The 21,241-nt window shown below is 49.3% G+C and overlaps 1 protein-coding gene and 1 long non-coding RNA gene across 4 annotated transcripts in view; one reads left to right on the top strand and one right to left on the bottom strand.

Moving 5' to 3' along the window:
* Positions 1-3,587, bottom strand: part of MAP3K4 (mitogen-activated protein kinase kinase kinase 4) — a 69,438-nt gene extending 65,851 nt beyond the window's left edge. Inside the window, exon 1 of one of the 3 annotated variants that reach the window (XM_087817731.1) lies at positions 3,463-3,587. In XM_087817731.1, coding sequence (XP_087673857.1) covers positions 3,463-3,512 — 50 coding nt within the window. In that variant the 5' untranslated portion in view covers positions 3,513-3,587. The remainder of the gene's footprint in view (positions 1-3,462) is intronic. The other 2 variants (XM_016211266.2, XM_016211268.2) reach the window with 2 other exon arrangements.
* A 2,575-nt stretch (positions 3,588-6,162) lies between these two features.
* Positions 6,163-17,800, top strand: LOC107535727 (uncharacterized). The gene is made up of 2 exons (XR_001603054.2): positions 6,163-6,196; positions 17,498-17,800. It is a non-coding gene; the product is annotated as an uncharacterized LOC107535727 (long non-coding RNA).
* Positions 17,801-21,241: the final 3,441 nt, after the last annotated feature.

Genomic DNA, 21,241 nt, shown 5'->3' with positions numbered 1-21,241 from the left:
TATGATCCATGAGATTAATACTTCTACTGATGTCTGCAAAATATGATAAATGAATGTCCTTTTAGGTCAAAAACAAATTTTCATTCTGCCTATGCTGTCAGTGAACCTAACGACAAACTGAACTCCATTACATTAGTGAGGTCTGTGGGAAGTAAGAATGTGCCTACCACACCTACTTTCCAGAGGAATAATGTTCCTTTTAAAATACAGTGGTTTCAGATATGCCTATTAAAAAGGGGGAAGCATTTTAACATAACATACAAGTTGAGAATAGTTTTGATTCCAAATAATAGTGCTATTAATATAAAAGACCACCAATAAAGCAAGCCCTTTATTACTGTTGATGTTGTTTCTAATCTATAATTTATTTTTTAAATTTTTTATTGATTTTTAGAGCGAGGAGAGGAAAGGGGGAGAGAGAGAGAGAAACATCAGTGTGAGCAAAACATCGATCAGCTGCCTCCTGCACACCCCCTACCAGGGCATGTGCGCTGACTGGGAATCGAACCGGCAACGTTTTGGTACCTGGGACGATGCCCAACCAACTGAGCCACACTGGGTAAATTCTGTTACCCAGGATGAACTAAATAATTAAAGAAAACCAGCTGGATATAGTTAGCTCAGATAGTTCATAGATACTGAAAGTGAATTTCAAGAAAGAAAACTTGTTCATTTTAAATTTGGCAGCAACTTCTCTTTATATAACACATGGAGTTTCATCTATTTCAATTTTAGTAATAATTCAAAGTAATGCAAAATATAATTTTTAATAGCTGCATAGAACTCTAACGTGGTTCTAAATTTTAATTTTATAACTTAAATCCAGAACCACATATCATCCTATCTTTTTCGAACAGGTATTCACAAGAGTCAAAGAGCATTTTATGAAAGCACCAGCCACGGACATCTTTGCCACACCTATTACAGAAACTATGCCAGCTTCTTGCGGGGAGGTGGGGCAGGGGGTGGACTATGGGAGGGCAGAGACAGTTAGGTGATCCTCTGTTAGGTGATCCTCTGAGATTTACCATTAGTAAAAATCTACCACTCGGGATTTTTTAAACGTCTTTAAGGGACAAGGATATGATATATCTCAGAGTAAAGCAGGAAAAGCAAGGTTTGTCATAAACTAATTAAAGTAAGACCAAAGATTAAAAACACACTATAACTCACCCAACTGAGGGAAGTTAGTGACGAATTACAAACACACAAAAAGCAGCCTGTCTGAAGTCTACAGAAATGAAAGCTTCAGAGTAAGACTACCACCCACCACTCACCAAGAAGCAGGGTATATGCTTGACAGAGATTCCTGTCAACCTCCCTGGGGTGTTAACATTAGTCACTAAGATCATTCAACTAATTTCCTTGTTGGCGTCAAGCTTAATCAATCAATCAATCTATCTCTTAATTAAACTTTGGCTTTCTACAGGCTAGAGAGCACACTGGCCCACCAGGTGTGGAAAAAGCTGAGCAGGAGCTGAGGCACAGTACCTGGACGCTGCTTACCTTATCCGGCCAAGAAAATGTCAGATTTTAAAGACCCACAGCAGTCACTGGCCAGACTTCTTTTCTGACATCTCTTCTATTTTCTCTCTTAAGAAACCATTCCCAATAACCTACTGAATGGCAACATGAAAGTGTCTTTAAAAGAATATATACCACCTGGGTCATATCTGAGACAACAGAAGGCTATGAATAAAAAGATCATTAAAGGATGAGGAATTAAATAACAGGAAGTTATTAAGGTAAATGGATCCAGTAAGCAGCCAAGCCCTTATATCCCCATATTTCAGTAGAGCTCAGAACAAGATCTACGAGACACCAAGAGAACACATGTGAAGGAAGTAGAAGCAACTTCCAACAATATGACAATTAAAGGGAACCACAGAGTCCCTGAGAAACAAGTCATCCCCATTCCAGAGCCTGAGGGAGCTTCTGCCATCACTGAAGCCTCCTGTCACTGCTGCTTCATGCTCACTGCTTCTCTGCTTAGAGCCCTCCATGGTATCTGCCCCTGTAATGGTTTCAAGCCTTGTTCATCACTGATGAGGCTGGGAGAGTCCACAGCTGCACCGTACAGTGGATTTCACTAGGGAGAATAGGTGGCATCCAGAGTAAACACCGAAACAAGCAGGCTCAAAGGGGACATTCAAATTGAAAGAGACATCTAGAAGCGACAGGATATTCAAGTGCTTTTTCAGTAGCAAAACTCAAGATTTTCAAATGAACTTACAAGAACCATATTACATAAAGTAATAGACAAAGTCATTGGTTCAAAAAAAAAAAAAGCTATTTTTAAGTACACGTAACGTACTTTACAAGGTCAATAAATGAGAACAATGAGGCTATTTTTAACATAAATATTTTAAATGGAAGGTTACAGTAGCAAGAGCAGTCTTACATCAGCCTTAATATCCAAGTTAAGTGCAGATTCAAGAAATCACAAAAGTGAATTGTTCCAAAGTAGTTTTAATAGCTCTCCTTGCAATCTCAGGATCTCCCATGACTAACCCAGAAGCTTGAAAAAGAAATTACAAGGGATGTTTATTTCTAAGTTTAATCACAACAAGAAAACGGCTCTCCTTATCATGAATCTTTATCAGAAATAAGGACAAGAAGTGTCCGTGGGTGACAATGAGCAGGAAAACTGTAATAGAGCACTGTCACCTCGCAACCTGTTTTCTGCTCCCCCATCATTGCATAACTCGCACGTCAGCATGCACGGAGCAGATGTTCTAGGCTGGCACCTGCCACAGTGGCACACTGGCCAACATGTGCAGGCCTGCATCCTACAAAAACTGTGCGTTAGCACAGCCTTCCTAATCGATGGCACACTGGCAATAAAGCACGTGAACAAAGAAGGCAGGCAGAGCTTTATTCTGGTCTATCCCCAAACCAGTTAACTTGGTGGCACAAATACCACATTAGTCATCAATGGGTTAAACATGGCATCTAGCACATTTTGATCGTGCGTGTTGAGCTTTTTGAAAATGGTTAAAAACATAAATAGAAGAAATTCAAATAAACAGATACAGGACCCTTGAAGCATCCTTTCCTAATGGTCCACAGTGAGTTTGCCGGAGGTCAGCTCTGTGCACTGAAGAGGTGGTGGTGACAATGAGGGTGTACAGAAGAGAAAATAACAGCTTTGTCAAGTAATCTGTTTTACAGATAAGCTATTGTATAATTAACTGCAATGTTGCTAAGAAAAATATTTCTAAGATCTTCTTGTTCTGTACACTGCTGTTCACTTAAAGTTGGATAAAGCCCATTATCCTGACCTATTTTTATTATAACAAAAAACAAAAACCTGGCTGAAAAATAAAGGTTCCTTTTTATCATTGGAAAAGCAGTCATTTTTATGGCCCAGTCCCACTTCCCTCTGCCCCTTTTACTTTTACCTAAAAATGTTCACATCCATTTTACCCCAAGGGATAGTTATACAGAATTATAACTTCTGACCTGCCCCTCTGGATAATAAAGTCACACTTCTTCACGGCAGTTAAGGACATGGACTGTGCAGCCAGGTCTTAACCAGACACTTAGCCTTTGCGTCTCAGCTTCCTCATCTGTAGGAGAGAAATAATTGCAGGGCCCACCTCATCGGGTTGTTATAAGGATTAAATGGGTTAGGCAAAGAAAGTGGCATGTTTTAAGCACTTAGTAAGCATTCATTATTATTTTTCAAGAAAGACTTAAAGAAGTCAGAATGTTCAAAGACTGAACTCACCAACAAATTCATGTAGTAACCTTTCCGCCGAAACTACAAATGACAGACGTATTCAAAAGGAACGAAGGGAATCCTCCTTACGCTCCGTGCCCTTCTTTAGAGAAGCTGTTCCCTAAAAGCTCCCGGAGGGACCTCAGAAGTGTCTAGAATGAAGGCAAACGAAAACCCACTTTCTTCACAAGCTCTACACACACATCTGTTGGGGCCCGTGGGGTCAGAGCACGCACGAAGGTGATCCCTGTCTTCAGCTGTCACTGCAACTACGGAACTGCTCAGAATTTCTTTAAGCAGAAAAAGAAAGGACGCGTAACTGCCCGATTCCTGGAACCGCAAAGCCGACGGCGGGACGCGCGGCAGCATCCCCGCCGCGGGGCCGGGGCGGCCGGTTTACTCCGGGACCGGGGGGCGGGCCGGAGGGCGTGGAGCACGAACGGGCGAGTAAGAGGGAAAGTCTTAATTACGGCGAGGGTGAGCTCCCCGTGCAAAAAGAGAGAAAAAAAAAAAAGACATAAAGTTAATTAACAGCGTGTCTAAGGAACAGGATGCAACAGATACTTTGGGTACCACGGCCGCATCTCGGGGCTCCCCGGGAGGCAAGGCTGCGGCAGCGCAGCCCCGACCTCAGGTGCACGTGTGCCCGCGACGCGCACAAAGCTCGCTGGAGGCCGGCCCCGGCCCGGGCAGGCGCCCGCCCCCGGCCTGCGGGGCCCGAGGCGGGGCCGCGGGGCCGCGGGCGCAGGAGACCCCGGGGCACAGCAGCGCGCCCGCCTCGGACTCCGACAGGGGCGGCGGAGCGGCGGCGGCGGGCTCGGCACCGGCGCGAGCGCTTTCGGCGGGGCCCCCGCTCCGAGCTCGCGGCCGGGAGCGAGGGGACGTTCCCGCAGGACGGCGGGGCCCCGCCACGCTCCGCACCCGCAGGAGGGCTGCAGGGGGCGCCCCGGGGAAGGGGGCGCTTGGCCCGGGTCCCCCGGCAGCCCCGGGCCCGCGGCTGCACCCCGCCCCTCGGCCCGGCCGGCCCGGCGCCTGGATGCTGCCCGCCCCGCCGGCGGGAAGCAGGGGCCCCCACGCCCCCTCGGCCCCCGCCCGGCTCGGGCCCGCGCGACCCGCTCCGCGCCCGGGCGGCGGCCGCCCTCACCTCGCCGCGCAGCACTCGGGCTCCGGCTCCGGCTCCGGCTCCGGCTCCGGCTCGGGCTCCGGCGGCGGCGGCGGCGGCTCCTCCATGGCGGCGGCGGGGCTGACGGCGAAGGCGGGCGGGGGCACCAGCGCGGCGGCGGCGGCGGCTTCTCTCATCCGTGCGCGGAGCCCCGCATGGCCGTGGCGGGCAGCGAGCGGCAGGCGGGCGGGGGCCGGAGCCCTGGGGTGCGGGAGGGACGCGGCTCCGCCTCCGCCTCAGCCCGCCGCGGGGGCCGCTCGCGCCGCCGCCATCTTGGGAACGGCGACCGGCCAGCGGCGCGTACGGCGGGCGGCGAGGGACAAGCCTCCGCGGGCCGCGGGCCGGGGCGGACGGGCGGGGAGGTCGGAGGGGGCGGGGCCTCGGGCCGGAGGGGGCGGGGCGGCGCCCGAGGAGGCGGGGTTCCTGCGTGGGGGGTCCGCGTGGGGCGCGCTCGGAGGACCCCAGTCGGGCGGCGATGAGCGGCCGCTCGCCTTGTAAACCCGAGCGGGGGCCGTGCTCGGAAACGGGGCGCAGACGGGGCGGGCTTTGGGGCCCTCGAGCCCTGCGGCTGGGGCTTCGCCCCGACGGAAGCGCAGCCTGAGACCGACGCGAAAGCCCCGACTTTTGCCACTGTGGAGACGGAGACCCAGACAGCGCGGGGGTTCAAGCGCCCTTCCGAGGACGGGCCGGGCCAGCCGGGGGCGCAGCGGGCGCCGGCCCGCGGGGAGCCCCCGCCGCCCAGGGGAGGAAGCGGCCCCGCGCGTGACGTCAGGCCCGAGGCACCGCTGGGGTTCCCGCAGCGCCGCGCTATGGGCCCTGGATGCGCGCGGGTTTCAGCTGCGAATGTGTATTAAGTCCTCCGGAGGGTAAAGCCCGGGGCTGATTGCGAAGGAGCAGCGTTTGAAATCGGGTGCGCTTCTGTTCCCGCGGGCGGGCTGGGTTTTGAAGCCGCGCCCGGGGGAGCCTGCGCGTGCGGAACGCGCTGGGAGGAGCCCGGCCCAGGAGGAACCCGCGGCGCGCTCCGTGCCCGAGGCCGGCTGGGGATGGGGCGCACCGCGCGCGCTTCTCTGCAGCCTAAGAGCTCGACCTTTGTCCTAATCGCCCATTATTGCGTGTGTGGCGTGATGATGCTGAGTTCCAGACCGGACATTCGTTTATTTGTCCGGCAGCACTCCTTCCACAAATACTTGTTAGACTCCTGTGCGCCAGGAGCTGCCCTGGGAGCTGGGGACGCAGCAGGAGCAAAGCAGACGAGTCTCTCCCAGAAGGGCCGCGGTCCTAGTAAAGCAAGAGAAAGAGAGGCAACAAGCACAGTAAGTATGTGGCGCATCCGAAGGCCGGACAGGAGCCCGAGAGGGAAATGCCGCGTTACAGAATCGGGCGGAATGAAGTCGAATGGTTTGACCACACAGATCGTTCAAAAGAAAATGGTAATAAATTAATCCTTGCTGAATTTCACGCGTTCTTGACAAACAGTTGCATGACCAAGTCATCTGACGTTATCCACACTAACCCGTGTTTAAGTATTTTAATATTTTGGGTAAGTCACGGTTCACAAATCACCCCTGAGGCCGCTGTAAGCCTGAGGCCCGTCCTCAGCTCTCCAAGCTTGGAAATCTGTGGTACGAGATACACAGACCAGCACGTCTGGGAGACGCATGGTTGGTTGTTGTTTTAATTTCCACTCGAGGGTACTGTCTTTCTGGGCAGGAACCAAACACACTTACGTTTAACTCCTCATGGAAGGCATCAGGTGTAGAAGCCTCAGTTAGCTATAAAGAAATATTCCATATAAAATCCAGGAAGCTTTTTCTTCATTCAGGGGAATTGTGCATGTTGCATCGACCTTTCTCTGTTACTTGCACTCTCCTATGCCAGGCCACTTCATTTCAGATTTCAATATTTCAGATTTCAAGATCTGAACGTGTTTTCTTACCCACACTCGCCCTGGGAGAAGCTCCTGTGCCCTCTGCCAGAGGCTTCTGCTTCCCCCTCCCACGTGGCAAACTCTTCCTTCCAAATGCAGTTCACGGGGCTCCCACCCCACTCTGGGAAGACTCCTCTGAGCCCCACCACCAGCCTCCCTAACCTGGCAAAAGGTGCTCTCCTTAGCATCCCCATAACACCTTAGGCAAACCCTTACTTTAGCACCATCCACCTACCTGTGTGCATCTAGATATTTGGTTGATTACATGCGTAGTTCTTGCTCTGTGACCTCCTCAAGAGCAGGCAACATTTCTTGCTATCACAACATCTGTAGCACCTAGAACAACACCCTGTACATAGTATAGGTTCAGTAACATGCCCGTTGAAAAGGAACTGAATGAATATTTGAAAAAACAGTTGGACAGATGGAGAGACGGATGGATCTAATTGGGGAAATAAGCCTAAGATAAAAAATTACAGAGATACAAGTAGACTCTAAGAAGCACGAAGAGGTAGATTATTTTAAGGGCAATAGGTGTTCTAAACAGTCAGACAACCAAGATGAACACAAATAAGAAAGAAAAGCGATATAAAAAATAGATATTCGGGATAAGAGGTAAAAGCAACGTTAGCCCATAGCACGTGAAGCTTTAAGTCACAAAAATATCAGCAAGAGCAGAATTACCCGGGATTCTCGTATTGACGGTGGAGAATCTTAGCGACCCTTTTGCTGTTTGTATGTATGCACCTACACACCAACAAATAAAAGGCTCTTAGGTTATTTTGGTTGAAGTAAGATAATAGTAGTTGTGGATAAACATTGAAATCAAAGTTAAAACACTGATTTTTACCAAGATATGACTGATGAACATCAGAAACATTTTGAGCCCAAGGTTTCACAACCAAAGGCCACAAGTTAGCTCTGAAAGGTTGAAAACCCAGCCTCCCGAAGTTTGCCTCTTCAGAGTTTTGCTACAGCACGACACCCCTGAGTTGGAAACACCCACATGAAGCTCCCTAATCTATCCGTCTTCTCAGAGCAAGATTTTTCTCTGCATCCGTTGCTGGCCAAGGCTTGAGTTTCCCAGTTTCATACAGCAATCCCTTCCATGTTTTGGCAAATTTATTCTCAGGAAGTTAATCTTGATTAATTCCAAACCAGCCTGCCTGATACTTGTACCCAATGTTCTATCTAGGGCTACGTCGAATAAGTCAGTTTGTCATTTGAAAACAACTATTTTGTGGTTCTCTCCCAAAATGGCAACAACAAAAAATCTTTGACAATTTTTTTCCAGATTAGTCATCCCCTTCCCCCCCACTTTCTCCAAACTTGGGTAGGATAGGCTGGAGGTCATTTCAGTGGAAGATACTTCTTATAAGGGCTTAAGTGATCATTCAGATTTGATTATAGTTGTTTTGGTTACACGGGGAATTTGAAATCATAACTGCAAAACATTTTTAGTTCAAATACATTTCAAAATATAATTAGAAGATATTTAAGGAAGAATGTTGAACGGTGAATTTTTCTGTATAAACAAAGAACATTATGTGTTGGCAGCAAACAGGATCATTCACCTATAAAAGGTAAATCTTTGCTGTTTAGACCGCTACTTTTCAGAATTTGAAGTGTATCTCCATTACCTGGAGATCTTAAACTGTAGAGTCCCCAGTCAGCAGGTTCAGGGTGAAACCAGGGAGGCTGCATTTCTGATGAGCTCCCAGGTACTGTGGATGCTGCCTGAGGGTGGACCACACTGATTAGAGAGGGTGTCCTATATCTATGTCCTGTATCTCTGCTTGGATAGATAACAGACCTCTGCTTACAGAAAATGACCCAGAGAAATGGTGAGGTGTTCATTTCAAGCAGAGATAACTGAGCCAGGTGCAATCAGCTGTATGTGGTGACCCTGATGTTGTGGGTTGAGGATATGCTGAAGGATAATCCTCAAAAGGATATGCTGAAGTCCCAACCCCAGTACCTGTGAATGTGGCCTTATTTGGAAATGGGATCTTTGCGGATGTTTTTAAGATATAAATTAAGATGAGGCTGGACCAGAGTAAGTTTGGCCCTTCATTTAATGCAAGTGACATCCTCTTAAGAAGAGTAGAAAAGACACAAAGATAGACGTGCACGTCTCAAAGTGAAGAGACACATGGAGAAGGCCATGTGACAATAGAGGCAGAGAGGTTGGTGTGAAGCGTCTACAAGCCAAGGATTACTGGTCACCACCAGAAGCTACAGAGACGCAGGGAAGGATCCCCTCCCCTAGAGCCTTCAGAGGGAGCATGGCCCCGCCAACCCCTGGAGTTTGGACTTCTGGCCTCCAGCACAGTCAGGGCGTAAGTTATTGTTTGAAGCCACTTGGTTAGTGGTGCTTTGTTCCGCAGCCCTGGGAAACTAATACACCTGGTTTCACACAGTGGTGGGAGGGCCCACAACCACTCCAGGACCTCCCCACGGGGCAGCAGGAAGCTGATGGCGGCCCTCAGGAAAAGCGCCTCGAGGGGAACGGGCGGACACCACCAGAGTTACAATAGCGTGAAACAAAATGCCCACCTTGTAAGATGCCTGTGTCCGTAAGAAATCTGTTTACATCAGTTTTTAGCAGGGTTACTAAAACAAGCTTAGAGGCCGGTTTGGAAAATAAGATACAGATCAATGGGTCTCCCCTTTGGCTTCGTGACAGAGTCACCTGGGAGAGGTTTTACAAAACCTTAGTGCTCGGATCCCGCCCCTCTCCTACGTCTGACGGACTGGTCTGGGATGGGGCCCCGGCATCCACAGGCTGAGCACATTCCTCAGGCAATGCCAGTGTCCAGCCAGGGCTGGGACCACTGTTACAGATCCAACCTTCAACAGCAGATGGGCTTAGGAAACATGGCCTGAGAACATTCCTCAATTCCTTATTTAGGGCCTGCCCTGAACCACACTGGGGGGCCAGAGCTGGAAATGCAGAGGTCGAGGTAGCCAGCCACCGGCCCTCACAGAAGTGCCGTCCAGTCGGGACCCAGGCCCTGCACACAGCACCTCCCGGCTCATCCTTGACTGCACTGGCCGTTCACATGGGTGCAGCCTGCCCACTTGTTTGCCTTCCCCACGGAGCATAGGTGTGTGCTACGCAGTTGCTGGATGTATCCTGTCCAGTTTTCTGGTTGCTTATCATGAGCGGGTGTAGTAGCACCTCAGGGCCACCATGACAAACTGCCACAGGCTGGGTGGCTTCAGGCAACAGGACTTCACTCTTGCAGTTCTGATGTTGAGGAGAGTGACATCAGGCATCAGCGGGGTTGGCTTCTTCCAGCAGAGGAACCTGTTCTTCCCCTCTCCCAGCTCTGGTGGTGGCCAGGGATCCTTGGCATTCTTCGGCTTGCAGCAACACAACTCGTCTCTGCGTCTGTTGCCACATGGCCACCTTCTGTCTGTGTCACTTTTCTTATAAGGATACCAGTTTTATATATAAGGACAGCAGGATTCAGAGCCCACACTACTGTATGACCTCATCTTAAGTAACTACATCTGCGATAACCCCACTTTCAAATATGGTCACATTCTGAGGTGCCAGGAAGGGCATGAACTGTAGGGTGACACCATTCAACCCAGTACAGTGGATTAGTGTGGTCCCAGTGACTCTAAATACCCCCAAATGGAAGTTTCCATTTGAATGGCAAACTCCTTGCCAGAGGCTTGGTTTACATGTGCTTCTGTGCCTTTTGCCATGCTTTGTACTAGTGCAACTCACATTCAGAAATGAACTAAAGTCACATGCAAAAAAATAACCAAGGATTCTGGAAGTGCAGATTCCAGGGCCCACCCAGGCCCTGCTGGGGATGCAGACTGGGAACCTGAAATTTCGAGGGCCCCTGGGTTGTTCCAATGGGGTTGGGCCTCATCTCATTGCCGGAGGGTTGACTGTACATGCTTTGCAGTGAGGAGCTGAGTTCAGATTCTCATGGGGTGTATTAATCAGTTCCCCAGGGAAACAGAACCAATGTGTGATCTCCTCAATAAGAGACAGACAGACAGAGAGAGAGAGAGAGAGAGATGATAGATGATAGGTAGGTAGGTAGGTAGGTAGATAGATAGATGATAGATTTTAAGGAATCGGCTCATAAGATTATAGAGGCTGACAAGTCCCAAGTCTACAATGTGGGCTGGCAGGCTGGAGACCCAGGAGAGAGCCGATGTTGCAGACGAAGTGCAAAGGTTGTCTGCCAGCAGACTTCTCTCTCGCTCAACGGAGGCCAGGTTTTTGTTCTGTGCAGGCCTTCAGCTGATTGTATGAGGCCCAACCGCATTATGGAGAGCAATCTGCTGTACTCAAAGTCCACAAAGTTTAATGTTAATCTCATCCCAAAATACCCTCACAAAAATATCCAGAATAATGTTTGACTCCGTATCAGGGCGCCATAGCCCAGCCAAGATGACACATAAAATTAGCATTACACAGGGATCTCATTGATACAGCACTGAGAGTGGAATAAGAGGAGCAGGAAGGCGGGGTGGTGGGAGCAAGACAGCCATCCTAGGTTTGTGCTTCTCCAAGCAGGATCCTGACACCACCAGCATCGAGGGTCTATGTGGAAATGCAAATCACCAAGCCCTATCCAGGAGTCAGTGAATCAGAAGCCCTGGGGTAGGACCCAGGTTTCCATATTTTAAGTAAATTTCCCAGGTTATATTTATAAGTAATGATACAGATATAAATATAATATAAAATATACTGTATATTTATTATACATATATATCTTAATATATTAACATATATTAATATATCTTAGTATATATTATAAAATTAATATTCACATGTAAAAATAATATGAACCTATTGTATAAATAATATGTACTAATATACTTATATTAGAAATCCTATAAATCAGTGTGGGAACCAGAGACATTTGTCCTGCCAGGCCTTTGGCTTTTTTCGCATCTTTGCTCTAACTGGGCACCAGGTGCAGCAGAGCATTTTGAGGTACTGTATCGACCCGCCCACTGCAGAGCTGGGATTGTCGGTGTCCATTTTGCCACCTGACTCATAAAGCACACATTGGCCGTCCTGGAAGGAGGCAGAAGGTGGCATCTGACCAGAGCCTTGAGAAACCCATGCGTGTCACAGGTAGAAGGGAGGGAGGGCATCGCAGGAGAGGGATGGGCAGAGAGCAAAGGTGCACTCGGGGTCGGGGACAGACACAGCTCCGATGATACAGAGATACGGGTGGGACGACCAGCGCGGATTAGAAAGTGAAGCATTTCAAATGTCAGCCTGTTCTTTGTGTGCTAATCGCAGCGAAGCCTGGATGGCCCCAAAGTTATGCTTCTCAGTGGGGAGTCTTAATTTTAGACTCTTAGCACAAAACAAACTGTCGCAACAGCAGGGCAGATTAAAATGCATCTGCAGTCCCCGTGGTTCCCTAGCAGCAGCACAGAGTGACGAGGGCTGCCAGGGCCCGCAGCCCACGCCACGTCAGGAAGGGGGTTTAGCCTCTGTCCACGTCTCGGAGCCCTGGGAACTGTGGCTGAGGCCCCGGATCTCTCTCTTTCACTGGGCAGTCTTCGGGGTGATTCATTCTTATCAAATCCCCAGCCAGGGCCCTGTGGTTGGGTGATGGGGAGCAGTGTGCAGGTAGGACCCGAGCGTGGGACTCGGACACGTCAGTGTGTCTCAGGACAGACTTCTCCGTGTCCCCGCTGCCTGCCAGGCTGTGATGCTGTCATCGTTGGGTCATTGCCGTGGGTGTTGGTGAACCGCCCCCGCACCTCAACCACCTGGGCGGATGTTTTGGAGAGTTCTCGTGACTTTATCTGGGTTCTGGTTCCTCTTATCCTTGGAAAGGACTGAAACTAAGGAGCTTGTCAATACGAAATAAGAGGAACTGGTCAAGATGAGAACGTAGGAGCCCTGGCCTGAGTGGCTCGGTGTTGCTAAGCGGTTAGCGCGTCAGCTCATGCACCGAAGGGTCCCAGGTTCGATTCCCAGTCAGGGCACGCCATACCTGGGCTGCAGGTTCGATCCCAGTCCTGAAATCAGGGCTCATTCTAAAAACCAATGGAAAAATATCCTCGGGTGAAGATTAAAAAACAGATGAAAACATAGGACTAACATGAGGGTGAAGGTGGCCCTTGTCCTCCAGAAAGAAGCCTCCACATGGCCTGGTCCCTTCCTCGCCTCCCCTCTATTCCCTGTGGCCCTCAGAGTGGGGAGGGCAGGGAGTCCTGTCACCTGCCCACTCCCTGATGGAATGAACAGGACACGCGCACGCACACGTCTCCGCTGCACCCAGGGGCACCCCTGACCTCTGGTGTCCCAGTCCACTGCCCACGGCCGCCAGGCTTCCAATCAATGATCTCATCTCCTCATAAAAAAAAAAGAGCAAGAGTGAACCTCAGCCAGTTCCTCCAGGACGGCCTCGCAAATCAGCCTCCCCTGGCAGAAGCGGCCCTTAGGCGCTTTAGATTTGGTTGCTGTTTAGGAAAAACACTCGTAAGAAAGAACATTGTCAACACCGGAGCATAAAACAAACAACAGTTTGAGAAGCATGAGAAATCTCTGGTTTTAGGACGACTATTTGTTGAAACGTCCAGAGGAAAGTAACAGAGACTTTAAAAGATTTCCTGAAAGATGTCTCAGTATCAACTTCGACAAGTTCAATGACTGCGAATTAACCTCCCCGTTTATTTCTGAGCACTTTCGCGGCCACCTGCTGCCGGGGACTGTGAGTGCTCACCTACCGTCACTTGGCTGTGCTGGGTACGAGGAGACGTCACCCTCCCAGGAGCGTGCAGCCCGCCTGTGTGAAACATTTGGGTAACAACATCAGGCAGCAAGTGTCTGTGGTGGTCCCTTCTGTCCCTCTGGATCCGGCCCAGGCCCCACCCCGTCATGAGGACGTCCTGGGCTTCCCCAGGTGGCCCGTCTCCGGCCCCAGCTCCAGCTTCACCACCCCCTCGGCCACTAGCTGGATGGCCATCTTTGGGGGGGGGGCAAAGATTCACTTTATTTTTTTTTTGCATTCTCAGCAACTAGCACATGGAAAAGACTCAATAAATAGTCGAGTTGTAAAACAGAGGGCTGGGACTTCATGAGGCACCACACCCAGGTGACTGTTGGCTTCCTGGTATCTGGGAGGGCAGAGTGAACCAGACGTGATCACCATCAAGAGCTGTGCTCAGTTATGCTCAGAGGTTATCTGTTTGCACATCAAGACCAATCCTTACCAGCCTGGCCTGTGTTCTGCACTAATTTCTGACAAACAAACAAGAGCACCCCAATGACTAATTCCAGGGCCCCAGACCATCCAGCGGAACAATGCAGGAGGGAACGCGGGGGGATCCCTGTGAAATCTGTATCATTCTCTTCAAAACTTCCCAGTGGATAGGATTGTGATAAAGCCAGGTCTCGAATGCTTATCTTAAATTACCTCTTCTTTCCTTAATTCAACATGTGTTTTTAAAAATCAACTTTTGTCTCAGTCTAAAGAGCCACTTTTAGGTTCACGAATCAAACTGAGTCCTGGGCACCGAGGTGTTAGTAGCTGTTCTTTACGTCCATCGGGAATGGGTGTCTGAATCCTGAATTAGAAACCGCCGATGTCCGGGTGGCAAGTGCTTCAAGACCCCCTGGTTTTAAAGTTCCCAGAGCCAGTGGTTTACTGAAGTAACTGTATTGGATACAATGTTACAGTTTGTTGAAATGAATTGACAATGGCAGCAGTTTTGCTGCAGTTTTGCTGCTGTGGCCTGGAGAATGCACGTTCTGGTTTGCACTGGGGGGGTGGAGAGCCTGTGTCCTTCGGGCTGCAGACCTGGTGACCCAACACCGTACGTCCTTGTACCTCACCCACTGCTGGAAAGTGACCTGGTGAACACGTGGCGCACAGCCTCGTTGCAGGCACTAGTTCAGGGCAAGGAGGGATGAATCAGAATATAAACTTGTTCAAAACGTGCTCCTGCAAATTGTCCTGTGGTCCCGAGGAAAGGCCTGGGAGTTAATCCAAGGGGTTTTCTTTGCGACTCTGGGTCCATCTGAGCAACCAAGAGCCAGGCTCTGAACCTCTGTATCATTTTCTCAAGGAGCGTCTGGGAAGGACCACGCTGGGGACGAAGTGTCCGCACTTAGGAAAGCTGCTGTCCGAACACCCGGTGCGGATCGCTCTTCCCGGGACGGCTGCTACGTTACCTACGACGCCCCAAAGTCAGCGAACCCAGAACCCCCCCAGACTCCCACCGGTAACGGGAGATCAGCCACCGGAGGACTCGGGGAGAAGGGCTCTTCACCTTCCCCTGCGGCCTAGGCCAGCCGTCTGCAGCCCCTGCGCCGCAAGGATGTTTAAAACACGCAACACCTGACTGTTTAGTCGGGGGCACCGACCCTTCTCCCTTGGACTGTCCAATAAAACAGTGACAGCTGCCAGCACAACAGCCGTCCAGTGTGAATGAATCAACAGTACACCTCTTTTTTGCCAGATCGGCAGAAAATATATTTTTTGGTGTGCTGCAGAATTTCAGTGATTTGTTTACGTGCCATGAGATGAAAAAGGGTGAAAATCGCTGGTGTAGACCATTGGCTTGCAGCTCAGACTGAAAATGCTTTTGGCTTTAAATGGAAATCCACGCTTTTCGCCCTGTGAAGGCTGTTCCCCCGCCCGGCGTCAGCGCCGAGGGCGCCCCCGGTGTCCTGGACAGTAACGTCCGTGCAGCCTCAGTCACCAAGAACTTCCTCTCCTTTCCTCAGGAAACATCACACCAACTGCCACACTCCTCGCTCTCAGACCTCTTTTCCAAACCCGTCGTCATCTCCACGCCTCTCGAGCGATTTCTAGGTCTTGCCTCCCTCTGCAGGTTGTGAAAACTAAAGAGAGGCCGTCCTGGCCATTCACATGGAGCCGAACACACCTTTATGTTTGTGACTTGCCGTTCGACTTTGAAACGTATCTTCCTAAATTCCACCGTTTCTTTCTCCTGCTCTCAGTGGGGTGTGGAGAGTTGGGGATAAAAGGTCAGATTTATCCTGGCCCGTAGCTCAGGTCTTCAGAACGTCGGCCCTGTATGCCAAGGCTGTGGGTTTGAATCCCGGTCAGGGCGCATACAGTGAATGCATAAATAACTGGGACAAATCAATGTCTGTCTGTCTCCCTCTCTCTTTCTCTCTCTTATCAGTAAATTAAAAAAAAATAAAAAGTCCTAACCACTTAAAAAAAAGATCGGATTCATTTATTTTCTTTTATCCTCCACCTCCTGTAAAAACCATCTAATCTTTGAAATATCAAGGTGTGTTTTTTTAATGGACTCTGAATCAGAACAAGCTATAATAATACGTTTCTCCAAAATACACACAAGCATTTCAGAAAATTTGCAGGAGGTTTTTACAGAGAGGAAATAGCTAATTCTTCCATTGTCGTGACTCAGTTTACCTTGACGCAGCAGGCTCGGGCCAGCGCGTGGGCGAGCCGGAGGGATCTCACAACAGACTCCGCGGGGCTCAGTTCCTCCTGCAGACCTCCAACCACAGCACTGTTCACTGCCGTACGTCACAGACTTTCCAATGTCCTGCTGTCACTGAGGGTCAAGGGAGCTACGTCTCGTGGATAAGCCGAGTGACGCGGGGAGAGGAGAGGCACCGCTCGCTCGCTCGCCAATCCCCTGAGCTGTTTGCCGCCCGTCCGGCCCCCGGCTGAATGCTGGAAGGGCACTAAAGAAACAGCAAAAAGAGAAGGCGTGCTTGTATCTTACACCGGTTACTAAGGGCTTCTGGTACAATGTGAGAACCCCCAGGCCCCTTGTGATTTTTTAGATGATTGACACATGTAAAGAAATGAGGACTGTGCCACCACCTAAGCCACCATTCAATAAATGGCAGCGGGTACGATTACCGTTGCATCTCTTCCTCACCGAGATACGTACAAGTTTCCTTTAAAACTGTAGGTGAAGATATTGTTTACTTGGTTATCAAAGGCCTTTTTTATAAACAGTATAAAGTACATAATACATTTAATATGTAAAATGTATTTCAATTAAAAACATCAATAAAAATTTTTAAAAAGAAAATAATAGTACATTAACATACAACATTCTTTTTATTATTACTATTTTTATTATTAGTTATATATAATGATATATTTTTAAATGTTAGTATATATTATATATTTACATGTTGATATTATATTATAATTTCATGTTTTATAATTGTAATTTTTTATATTAATATAAAAATATAAATAAGTTCCGCTTAGAATAGTGAGAGTAAAAAAAGTTCAGTGTTGTCCAAGAGAGAGATGATGTGAGCCATATATGAAATTTTTAATTTCCTAGGAGCTGCACTAAAGAAGGGAAAGAGGTGGAATTGACTTTAATGATATTATAGGTGGGTAGTGGTGGAAATGGTTGAATTTGTTTTTTAATTTAAATAAATTGACCAAAAACAAAAACAAAACACTCAGAACAGATGTGTAGTGAGAGGCATAACTAATGAGTTTATTAAAATAAATGATCGCGATAGAGCCCAGTTCTCGGTCCTCTCGGGCTCTGAGTCCTGGCGAATGCAGGTTTCCATGTACTAGGCACTTTTGTCAGGAGTAAACCTTTGTAAATGAAAATAATTTTTTGTTTAGTCCAAATAACTGAAATAGCATAATTTCAACAGGTAATCAACACAAAACTTTATCAGTCAGATATTTTACTTTTTCTTACTAAGTCTTCAAGATCCAGTGTGTCCTCCTCTCACCACGCGTCTCACCCAGAAGGAGCCACGTTGCAGACTCCGAGCAGGCACGTGTGGCGGCTGGTTACCACGCTGGACAGCACAGCTCTCCTCGACTAATTAGAACTGATCGTAATAATTATGTAAACTGTTGTGTTTCCTTTTACTGCCCTGGTTGCCAGGAAACCCAAAGCTAAATTCGGTGCTCGATAATAGAAGTTTTTTCATCTCATCCTGTGTTCCTCTAAAATTGACTTCTCTTTCTTCTAAATAAATTTGAATATCTTTGTTTTTTTATGTCTTTGCAGAGAAGTGATTTAATATTAATCACAACCATAATGGTAATTGCCTTTTGTTTCATAATAGTAATAATAATAATCATGATAATTTGTCAATCGCTCACTGAGCACTGGGCAGAGTGCTACACAATTCACGAGGGTCCCACAGCAAGACGATGGCAGAACTGAGACGAGAGCCAAGGTCTGATTCTGAAGCCCTCGCTCTCAACCATCGGCTCCTAGAATACTGGTAATGAGGACCACCAGGGCCACCAGGACGACCGGGCCTCACGGGCTCGCCATGCTCTGATCCTCAGAGGAAGCCTGTGGGGCAGTCACATGGTTCCCACTGTACAGGTTAGGACTGGGGCGTAGAGGCCGGTTCCCTAGTCAAGGCACAGGTACGAACGTCAGGGCCGGCAGGCGAACTCGGGCACCTTCCGCGTGCCCTCTACTTCAGTTACGTAAAACCAACTTGAAAGGATCCCATCTCTTTTGGAGATGACACAGAGCTATTAAGTCAATAGCTATATTTTCAGGTCATCTTATGAGCCGGTCCCAGTCCCCATTTCCTCCCCACCCCCTGCCAATGCTGGGGATTCACAAATGGAAAAGACAAAAATCTCTCTCCTTCGTAATGGAAGAAATGCAAAGTCAAGAAAAATGTCAAGTGGTCCTTGAAAATTCTCCGCTGGGTTTGGCACAGCAGGTGCAAAATGACACATCCGGCTAAGACTAACTGGGTCAAACAGAGGAGGGAGCTCGAGGCGCTTAGAACTCTGAGCGGACCCAGGAATGTGTCAACACTGCCTGCCGCCTGCCCGGTTCTCCTAAAATGCCCTGCGTGCCCTTTCCAGCCCTTACGCATGTTCCTACGAGCTGTGCAGAAGGAGCCACGCCACGAGAGGACCCGGGCCAGTGACCCTGTCTCAGCATAAACTGACACTCGGTGCCACCAGCTAAACTGCTCCGGTGGCTTCCAGAGTTCACGGGATGCGAAGGCACAGCTGCTGTGTTTAATGTTAGGCCCCCGGGGCTTGTCATTTCGATTCATCGAGTCTGACACACACAGGCGGTTGGCAAACACGTGGGAAAGGGTTAGGGCTGGGGTTAGGGTGATAAGAAGTCAACTTACACTTTGCACAGTCTTGTGTATGTTCTCTGTCAATGACAGTTTTATGTAAGGAATACTGTGTGGCCCTGGCAGTGAGGCTCGGTTGGTTAAGGTCGTCCTGTGCACCAAAAGGTCGCCAGTTTGATTCCTGGTCAGGGCACATGCCCAGGTTTCAGGTTCAGTTCCCAGTTGGGTGGCATTTGGGAGGCAACCAATTGATGCTGTCTTTCACATCTTTCTCTCTTTCTCGCTCCCACTCCCTTCCTCTCTCTCTAAAATCAATCAATCAATCAAGAATACTGTGTGGCTCCAGTGTTGCTAGGAGGGATGGAGAACCAGTTCGTGGCTCCAGAGCTGGGAACAGAGCCGTGCAGAACCGCCTGCCCAGGAACCCGCTGCCCCACTCCCCGGCCTGCAGACCCTTCCACCAGCCCACGCTGCCTCGGCACCCAGCACAGCACTGCCCGGGCTCTCAGGTCGGCCGGGGAATGGGAGGGTGTGTCTGGAGGATGGAGCCCAGGACCCAGGCTGCTGTCTGGAATTTTCAGCGTCTGCAGTAAGCAGCACAGAGACTCCTAAGGCAGGAAAGGAGTCGGATACTAGGCGGGTAACAGGAAGACAGAGGGCTTCTCCCCCATCCGCACGGACCCTGTCCTGGGGTACACGCTGACTCAGAGACGCTGAGAAGCTTCAGACCTGGTGCCAGGCACGGGGAATGACGTGGCGGGAGTTAGGTTCTTTTTAAAAGCTGTGTAGGTTTGCAGTGTGTCTACCACCCCAACCTCCACTCTATTGATTTGAAATCTGGGCCTATCGCTGCACTACAAACAAACAACTCTATGTAGGAGCCACTTCATTACAAAATTCTGTTATTATTTTTACATGTTTTGAATTTGTATGCAAAGGTTTCCTGAGTAAATTTCAGTTTTTGTACCTGAAACTGTGCTCTTTCTCTTGAAGTATATTCAGATTGGTTTAAATCATGTCATAAGCATACTGCTTCTGAGTTTTCTATGTGATGTTCTGAGTGATGAGAGCAAGCATTTTAAACCTGGGGAGTCCGTCCTCAGAGCTGGGCCGACCGAGGGACAGAGTCCTACGGCCTGAGGATGGACAGAGGGGTCAGAAGTGGGGAACAGAGAAGCAAAGCTACAGTGATTAGGATTCTAACCTATAAATCCGAAATTTCAGTCAAGAGAAATGAGCTAAAAACCAAGCCCTGGTAAAGATCAAGCAATTGGGCCAAGCCCCAAATAGTAGACATGCATCCAAACGTCCTGCTTTCTAGGCCTCCTATCAGCCCCCCGGGGGGGAGGGGGGTCTCAAACTTGACTGGGATACCAGGTGAAACCGACACCGTATACGTGGGTTAAAAACTTGACTTTCACTCTCCCCATTGCAGTCAACCCTACTGGGAGCAGTAGCATCCCCCGCACACAACACAACAGGCGTGAATTCTCCAAGTCCAGTTGGCATCCAGAAATGAGGGAATTCTTAGGAAAGATTGAAAAGAAGGTTAATACAGTCGGCTGGCCCTTTTCCAGCCCTGAAACTGTAAAACCAATACAGCTGAACTGCAAGACAAGCACCCCCTTTCTTCTCCCCACAGCACCTCTGAGGACTAACCTTTGATATTTCAGACTTGGGTGGAAATTAGGTAATTGCGAGGCCTACTCACATTACTTGGAACAAAAACATGTTTTAGAACAATGCTTGAAAATACCGTTAGGGTAGCACGTAGAATTGCGGGGGCTTAAACATGGGTTTGCCCTGCGTGCCGTGAGTGGCAGTGAGACAGGAGCCTGACCCCGCTGGTTTCGGGAGAGGCTTAGCGGTCCCCTCCCTGGAAAAGCGGATCCCGCATTCAGTCACGGCAGCCGATGGTGTTTGGAAACAGGCAGGTGAAAGGAGACATTTAAGCTTAAGCTTTAAAATACTTAAGTGTCCCAGTAGAAGTTCGAGTGTGGACAGACTGTCACAACGAACCACGTCGTGGGTACAGGCGAGGCTTTCATGAGCTTGTACGACCCACTGTCATGGGTGTGCCTGCCTGTCCCATGTACTCTGTAGTTACCCCTCGTGACCAGCCGGCACACGCAATGCCCGGCCATCACGCCGCGGCACCTGGGGCTGTGGGAGCAGGTGCTCCTGCTTAGCGCGTTAAGTAGGCTCTGAACACACATAAAGCACAGGTGATGGGTGGTACAGACGGGAACTTTATATCGCCCTGCAAACCTCCTCAACTGTCACCACGGATCGTTTTCTCAGCAGAAGAGCAGACCCCTCAGGCCCGCTGTCACTCTCCGCCTCCTTGGGACAGTGAAGCACCCTGGGGGGAGGGTGGCA

Source organism: Miniopterus natalensis, chromosome 5, assembly GCF_054644295.1.
Source record: "Miniopterus natalensis isolate mMinNat1 chromosome 5, mMinNat1.hap1, whole genome shotgun sequence".
Lineage (NCBI taxonomy): Eukaryota > Metazoa > Chordata > Mammalia > Chiroptera > Miniopteridae > Miniopterus > Miniopterus natalensis.
Note: the sequence above shows the minus strand (reverse complement) of the source record. Positions and strands in the feature narration are given on the sequence as shown.